The 8,988-nt window shown below is 35.4% G+C and overlaps 1 protein-coding gene across 6 annotated transcripts in view; it reads right to left on the bottom strand.

Annotated features, from left to right (window-relative positions):
- Window positions 1-420: 420 nt before the first annotated feature.
- ERBIN (erbb2 interacting protein) overlaps window positions 421-8,988 on the bottom strand; it is a 120,942-nt gene continuing 112,374 nt past the window's right edge. For all 6 annotated transcript variants that reach the window (XM_082783568.1, XM_082783572.1, XM_082783570.1 and 3 more), the window contains 4 exons: window positions 7,175-7,384; window positions 5,952-6,044; window positions 5,205-5,279; window positions 421-3,037 (listed from right to left, as the gene is read on the bottom strand). In XM_082783568.1, the coding sequence (XP_082639694.1) occupies window positions 2,930-3,037; window positions 5,205-5,279; window positions 5,952-6,044; window positions 7,175-7,384 (486 nt within the window). In that variant the 3' untranslated portion in view covers window positions 421-2,929. The remainder of the gene's footprint in view (window positions 3,038-5,204; window positions 5,280-5,951; window positions 6,045-7,174; window positions 7,385-8,988) is intronic.

The raw sequence follows: 8,988 nt of genomic DNA, 5'->3' as shown, positions 1-8,988 counted from the left end.
AGAATGCTTTCAAGTATATACACATTTTTTAAACTCCAGTCCAAAAATGTAACTCAAAAATATTTACATAATAAATATGTGGGAGACTTCATCTTTTCATTACATCAGTTGAACTGATTCTTTAATGAACTATTCAGAACAGAAAGAATTAACAGTTTGCATCAACTCACTGCCATGCTGAGTGACTACTGCTATTGATGGATTTTTTTTTTTCCCTATTTAAAATGTAGTTTAAGATGCATTCAAAATGAAAAGTGCTGATACTGTCTCTTGTCCTGCTGAATCCTGGCTGGACTAGTTCGGGAGACATCCTTCTCCCACTCTGCAGAGTCATCTAGCTTGACATGTAAATACCTTTACACACAGACACAGAAGGAACAAACACGTATCAATCCATTAAAAACTCAAAAGTTTACTGAGTAAAATCAGTATAATTCATGTTTTATTTCACGGTTAATTTGCTAATTTAACAAAGACAAGCTTTGGCCAACTGTTTCCACAAGAAGTACTAAACTTCTTGCTATAAATCCCCATTACTACAGTTCTACCATAGCGAAACACTTCCTGGTAGAATTGTCATGTGATACGTAAATCTGAAAATTAAGTGACATAATATAGTTTAAAACTCTGTTAACATTAAAGCAAAATACAACACGGTACAACTCTTCAGTGATATACTCAAATGTACTGTAAAACGTATACAAAGTCACAATGTACACAAGATCAGTAAAGAATCAGTTCTGCTTTTTGTACTTTCCCTTCCTAAAGATACAGGTTATGTAGAAGACCAAGTTAATTTAGAAGTTGTCTGTATGCATTCCCTTTAAAAGGCAGTGTGTGATAAAAATAACATGATTAAAAGTAATGAACATGTGATGTGAACATTTTCCTTTTTCAATAAAAAAATAAACAACAACAAAACATCTCAGAGAAAGGGAACGCTGAAGCCTGCCATTATATAGCTATGTTTCTCATTCTTTTCTTTAAAGATTAACAGCACACAGAAAATAAGTGAATTTTTATCAAAATACAGCACATTTCTGCTAATATATCAAAAAAATTATTTCCTATGTAAATATTACTGAAAATCAACTAAAAAGAATTAAAATATACAAAGAGTTGTTAAAGGGTTTCAATTAAAATTATTAGAACTATACACAGTACAATAAGCAATAGTTAACATCTCTGAAAGAAGTGCAATAATATTTGAGTTCACTTATTTAAGAAGTACTGCCTATTTCTGCTAGCTAAGTATTTCCTCTCTTTCAGCTCTTTTCCCCAAAACTAAAGGAGGCTGGTGTTTTTGCTAGCTTTATTAAAAGAATTTACTTTTGTACACATGGGTGGAAAAAAGTAACTTATATCTGTTTCAAACTACCAACTTATATGCAAATAAAAATGAACTGCAATAACTGAATATTGCTCCAATGACAGGCTAATCATTAGCCCTGATTAAAAACAGTTACTGGTCTTCTATGGCACTTTTCCCTGGTCCATAACAACCGTGTATTAATTATGACTGCAGATTATGCAGTCTTTATTCAATTACAAAGGAGAAAGAAAAATAAAGTTAATGTTTCTGGTAAACAAAATTAATACAAGCATAATTGAATATTTTATACAGTAATAAGGAACAAAGGCAGCCTGTGGTAAATCACTATTACATTAATATAGTTAGAAACCCTTTAATGACTCTGAAGTGTCTAGTTCACATTTAATGTTACCTGTAGGAACAGCCCTTTAAGAAACGTCATTACGAACTGGTGGGTTGTAAGTACACCCTCCCTTTGCTCTCCATCTCACCACAGCAATTCTCTGTCTCTGTTCAAAGTTTCACAAACTTGCTTTGGTTACCTAGCGCCATGTGTATGGTTTCCTTTTTGATTAACAAGGCAATGCAAAGGCCAAACTAAATCAAGATGACTTTCATAACCCTTTCTGCATTTACTTTGTGTGTGTTCAAATGTGTATTACAGGCAACAACCTTAAAAACTGGCCATTTCGGTTTCATTTTAAAAATATGTAAGTTTAAAATGGAGTACTTTTTATAAAGATAAAAGTATCACCATTTGCACAAAACTGGGGATTTCCACAGCACAGAAAAACCTCTGGGCACATTTCCACAGCACAGTTGAAAAAAAATTGTGTATTCAAGAAAACCCAACTAAACATGAATCACACGTGGCAAATGAATATTCAATGACTACATAAGGAACAAATCCTGTAGAATATCACAAATTTGTAATTACAGTCTTCCTAAAAAACACCATAATCTTATATTGCATGTTCTATTGGTAGACGTACATTCCAGAACTAAACACTTTTACTTCTTTCTTGATTTCAGATTTAGATAGCAGATAGTAGTTTTACCTGACCTTTATTCTGTCCAAACAGCACCACCTTCCATCTACCCATTCATCTATACAATGTGCACATATCGAAGCCAACATTTCATATCCCCTGTTCATATCTACAGAAGTGGTTTCAGCAAAACACATTAATATCTGGTGAATAAAAATAAAGGCAATAAACAGCTACAGGACAGACAGCCCTGCCATCTGTCCATTGGCTACAACCTAGGCTTCTCAAAGCCTCGCACAAAGTTTAGTAATGTGTATGAATTATCCAAAAATAAACCTACCATCTGTACAAAACAACAACACAGGTTTGTTCTTGGAGGAGTGATCCTTAGATTGCTATAATGCTTAAAAACAAGTTTTTTCAGCATATGCATTTCCAAAATGATTTCCTGTATGTTCTATACAGTGGTTTATTCCCCTTTGACCACAAGTTCAGTATTTCATTTCCTGTACAAATTTTGATCATAATTCTTTTCAAGTTCCTTTCACATATAAAAATAGGCAAAATATTCAGTTTCCGTAAGTCCTTCAATGAATCCTGCTGGCTTTTTCCCCACTATCCACAGTATTTATGAAGAAACTTCTCGCACAATGATGAGTTCCACCGCATTCTGAAAAGTCTTTAGCAAAGATACTGCTTGTCCATGATCAATATTTATGAAGCTGTATCCATTAGCCTAAAAAGAAATATTCAGAATTAAGAATGGCAGTCTCATATTTCATGTTAGTTTACTTAAGCTTAAACTAAGTTTTAAATAAATAAAAATCTTATATAAATGCATACAATAAAACACTGCTGATTCTCAGATTACATTGCTGATGCCAGTAGAACATTTAGGTGTACGCTACAAGGAATTAAACAGTTGTGTTAGCCTTGGAAGAATTTTACTCCAAAGATACTGAATATATTTGCACATAACCAAAATAAAAAATAATAAATAAAAAAAGAGCTTTAAATCATTAGCGGCAGGCATCTAACTCTTCAATCTGAGTATATCTATGCTAAAAAAAGAAAATGAAGAATAGATGGTACATCTCAGTTTAAACACTAGAAATGGCATTTGCGATAGATAAAAGAACTACTGAAGCCTTTAACAAAAAACATTCATGGCATTTTAGGCCCTTTTAGGATTTTATTCCCCTTGCTTGCAGTTCAGACTGGACGCAGCAAACTTTTTTTTATCTGTTCTGAGCAGAGTCCAGCAGTCAGTCAGGTTGCTCTGTGAAGTTATACAGTCTCTACCCACGGATGTTTTTCAGGACCTGTCTGGATAAATCCCCACGTAACACATTCCAAGCTCTGAGCTGACTGTTTTCAACAGGATGTTGTGCTTCAGACCTCCTGAGATCACCCCCAGCTGCAATTTTCCTATGACTAAGTACCTTTGTCATTCCTAAGACAGGCTTGGCTTGGCAAACACAGGCAGGCCTAAGCAGCCCACAGAAAAGAGGGAAAACATGGCTATGGTTCAACTTCTCAGGGCGTATTGCTGCTAATTCATATTCGGTCTGTGCAGTAAAATCTTGCCAAATGACAATTTGTCCAGTTTGAACTACTGCTGCTGCCAGCTGTGCATCCCACCTTTCTCCCAGAGGTGCTGCCCCTTACACGGTGACAGAGAGGCCAGCCATGGTGTCACCAGAGAGATGACAGAGGTGCCTGCTGAGGCCAGTCATGAGCCTTCGCTACTCATTTTGGAGCTCTGCATGCTCATCCCATTATCTAACACCTGCTGTTGCTACCAGCTGGACTCTTTGTTATAAAGGCAGTAATTTTTAAATCTGTCTAGGGCTGCAAAGAAAGTTTAGTGTATAGACTGTTCAGAGAGCAGTAAGAGCAGTAACCACTCCAAGCCATCATCTGTACAGAATGTGCTAACCTAATATGCAACCGTATCTTAAGACTTGCACACAATTACCTAGACACTGGTCATTTAGGATCTCTCTATAAGCACTCTAAAACTTGTAATGTGTGTAGTATTAAAAATATGTTTTTATCAGAAGGCTAGCTCTGCAACTTAAAGTGTGGCTACAGCACAGTTGAAGTGTCCTGTTAACCTGTTCTCTACAACAGTAAGGCTTAGATAATCCCATTGTATACCTCCTTGACCCTTCCACAAATAACCTGCAAGTTCATTAGACAATTTCAAACGAATCTGACCCAGGAGTGGTACTTAATTCCTATAGAAAAAGCCACACAGCTGCAGCCCAAAAGCCATGGCTCTTGAAATAAACTATCTGGGGCTCTCCTGTGGCAGACAGGGTAGCCAGGAGGTATGGGCTGTGAGCAGTCAGGTATCAGTCATCAAGGAAGCGGCTTCTGCCAGTGCTTGCATTTGTCCAACCCCCGTCAGCTGGGGGAGAGGAAGCAAAGGCTGGCAGGAACTGCAGATTGGGGGTGGGAGGGGCAGGATGCAACAGATGTATGCAGCTGGGTAAAGGAGGGCATGAGGAGCTACTGCTCGTGTTCAGACAACTTGTTATTCAGAATACTGCATATGAATGACTACAAATTAAATACCTGAATGATGCTAAAGCCAAATGAACTCACTCATATTCCATACTGAATAACATAAGGACTATTATTATAATCCATGAGGACAATTATCAAAACTATGAAAAATGTTCAGAATTTGAAAAACGATCCAACTGATTAATGCTTCAGCCTGTATCACTTATCCTAATGTTAGATGGAAGAAAAAAGGATCATTACAGAATACTGATATGCTTCTAGAAAGATACTGGCAATCCACACAAAAATTAACCATTCTACTCTCAGAAAAGAAGCAAATTAAAAATCAACTGGTATATTATACATGATAGTTAATTATATGACTACAGTACCTGAATTATTTTATCACCAGGCTGCAGCAACATAGATGCTGGTCCTTCAGGCTGTACTCTGGTTACAAAGATACCCTTGAAAAACAGAGGCGTAAAACATTTTTGAAAACTTATTTCATAAAGTATGGTGTACAGATGTAATTCAAAACATCATTTCAATTTTCCATCTTAAATAGAAGAGAATGCAATACTATTTTATAGGCTTTAGTGGCTGCCATCCTTTTCTGATGTTAAATCCAGGGAAACTGCCTTTAAAGGAGTACTGAAGGGCAAATTCTGATCTGCCTGATGTGTAACTCAAGCCTTTGTTTAATTTGGCAGATGTATATGTCAAGACAAATTATCAACCACTGGAAATAATGCTGTAGGTTAAATCATATTCTCTTTTTGGAGACTTCCTAGGTGTAAACTCCGTAACTCATTATCTCAAATCTGTGGACTGATATCTGGAACATTTTAAGAAACATTCAGTCAGAACAATCCTTTGTGTTGCCATGTGGCTACACAGTGGTCACCCACTACCTTCATTTTTCATAAATAACTTTTCCTCACTTTTCTCCCACCAAGTCCTGGAGTGATTTGTATTTGGAGGATGGATATATATATATATATATATATATATACACACACACACACACACACACACACACACACACACTTACTTATATTTATATATGTCAATTTCCTTTGGTAAACACTGGAAACATTTGCTAATCAGAATGATTTTAAGATATATAAAATACTCACATCATCTTCAGGTCTGAATGGATTCCCTCTACCACCAACTCCTCCTGATATACTAAATCCAAGTTCAGGATCCTTGTCAATCCTCACTCGAATCTAAGTAGTTACAAGCAAAGTTAGAAGAAATGGAACTTAGATGAACAAAAGCTTTTAAAAAGAAAAAAAATCAAAAGCATTTATCACAATTTGAGACAGTATTGTATCTCAATCTTAATTCAAACCAAGATTTCAATACAACGGCATATCATTGTACGTAAGTCCTGCCCTAATATCACTGCTATTATAATCATAGTAATCTATGTAGATTTTAAATTCAGAGATATTGAGATATTATGTAAATGAATTTAATGACCCGAGCAAATGCACATGGTCATATGGAATAATTTGCTCTTCCTATTTCTTTGCTACTTCTGGCTGAATTTTAAATTAAACCTAGCTCCTACTTTCATTCTCCATTCTACATAATGTCTATCTATAATGTACATATAGATATACATTATAGATATACATATATCTATATAGATACATATAGATATAGATATACATGTATATCTATAATATACATAATGTCTACACAATGTCTATACATAAATTCTACACAATGTCTATCTTTTCTCTTGCCGGAAGAGTTGATTAGAAAACAATTTTACACAAAAAGTGGACATATCCATTCTAGCAAAGAAAGGCAGAAAGAAAAGCTCTCAGTATTTTCTCAAATAACAAAACAATACAAAGGAAACACCTTTAATACAAGAGCAGAAAGAAGGTTACCCACACTGCAAGAAACATTGGTTCAAACAAATAATTGGTTATGAGATTATAACAAATGGTTATGAGAATTTCTTACCCATTCTTACCCTTTTTTATGTCTAACATAAATAAAACAAATTATTATTATCAAACACGCATCAGATGCTCACACTTTTTTTTTTTTATTTTTAAATCCTGACTTTTGTTTACAGCTGCATACTTCTACAGTTGCAGATTTTTGAACCATTACAGAGAGCAATTAATAGCTGCAAAGTACTAGAAGTTGTACTGGTACTTTGAGATTTTCGGTTACTCATAAATACTGAGTTGGTGATTAATAAATGTAGTCAAGAAGTAAATTTCTATCTCGGTACAAAGATGCAAGCGTAAGTTGCCGGTCCATTCTGTTAAAAATCTACCACATTTTTCTTTATAACAGACAGATGTCATGCATCCAAATTAGATTTCACTTTTACCTCTTGCTTTACCAATTCATGGCTTTGTCTGGGAGAGCACTGGGACTGGGCATAGGGAGGTTGGTGGGCAACTTTCAACATCAAGTAATCAATTAACTGTTCTCTAGATGGATGTCTTGCAACTGATGACTGAGGAGGGAGATGATGGACTTGGCTGTAGTTTGCCTGAGGTCTTTGAGGCTGGCACATTTGTCCATTTGTCAAAGGTATCTGAATAAAACATGAATATTCTTAATGTCATACATTCTATAAGTAACAATCCTCAATTCTTCCTTAATTATTTCAATATTTCTAAAGTCTGCTTTAGTTTTAGCGACATTACTAAAACTACTGTTACGAATCATGTACAACTGCACTCAGTTTTCATGAGAGTCATCAGCTCTGACACCATGAGGATAAGGTTTAAAAACAAAACCTTATAGTGAGTGGTAATCTACCAGAGCAGACTAGATAAACACTTTTTTTCACTGAGTTACCAAGACTATTATTTTCTGACAATATAATTGACAGTATTGGCACTTGGTTGATCTTCTTACAGATTGCACTTTTATTGCATGAAATTTCCACAACAATTCCCAGTAGAGCATACACAAAACAAAAAAGCCCACACAACTACCATTCAGAAGTTATCCGCTCTCTGAGCATCTTTTGGTGATCACTTCACTCAAAAACCTTCCAAACAGATTCAAGATTTTAATATCAAAACTGTAATGATGGTATTTCCCATAAATGTTATTCTTTTCTTAAACCATCTGTTACTCATTTGATAGGTATAATCACGGCAGTAAGGTCTCAACTTTACTCAACTGTAAAGACATGAGGTTCATTCAAACCATTTCACTAAGGATGATGTTGGTCACAACATTTCTTACTGAAGCCCCAGAGCTACAGGGGGCTCTGCAGATCCAAGCTGAGATGGGAAGCCTTTTCTTTCTTCCCACTCTTATGAAGCCTAAATAGTCAGTCATCCCTCCGTAGGATTCCCACACTCCAGAAATGCCACAGTCTTGAGTCTGCATATTTTTCTGCCTACTACTGTTATCCCACTAGTTAGAGGATACAAGGATACTAAGATACTCTGTTTCTCAAAACTATAACTGAAGCATGTAAATTTCAACCTTTAACCACACTAGGTGAATGGACAGAGAAACTAGTCTGTTAAGAAGAGTTTCTTTGTCAAAGTGATTCTGAGAAATGGGTATGCATATGTGTGCATATCTTAGATTATCTACGGGTCAGACATATTCAATTTACAAGATTTTCTACTGTCTTTCCTGAAAATCTAAAGCATTATGGGAAAACTATTTTTGTTGCATTATCAGAGGTAGAGAGTTTACAGATGCAACATATATCAATAATGATCCTAATTCCCAATATTAACGTCTATAGAAATGTAATGAGAGCACGGATCATAAAAGGGAAGTCTATTGCTGCATCTTAAATTACACATATCCACTTAGTTTCACTGCAGTAAGTTCTGCCCATATAGATGGTCCTTTGACATGAATACAGAATGCCTTCTATGAATTATAGTTTACCATTGCAATTTCATCACAACAGATTTCAAGCTTGTTCTTTAAATGGTTTAATCAGCTTCAATCTGCTTCCCTGAAATCAATTGCCGTATTCCAATTTCCACTTGCAATTACTTATTTTTTCTGCATGTTTTTTCTTTCTAAGCCCTCAATGAAGGAAAATAAAAACTAACCCCCTTCATATAGGTAAAAACTTTGTTTTCCAAAACCAGGATGCTATTTTTCTTATACTACTAAATACCTGGGTGTAATCCTGTTTTATGTTTTAAAGAAGCCCCA

This window comes from Aythya marila (genome assembly GCF_965140915.1).
Source record: "Aythya marila genome assembly, chromosome: Z".
Classification (NCBI taxonomy): domain Eukaryota; kingdom Metazoa; phylum Chordata; class Aves; order Anseriformes; family Anatidae; genus Aythya; species Aythya marila.
This window is presented reverse-complemented; position numbering and strand designations above follow the sequence as displayed.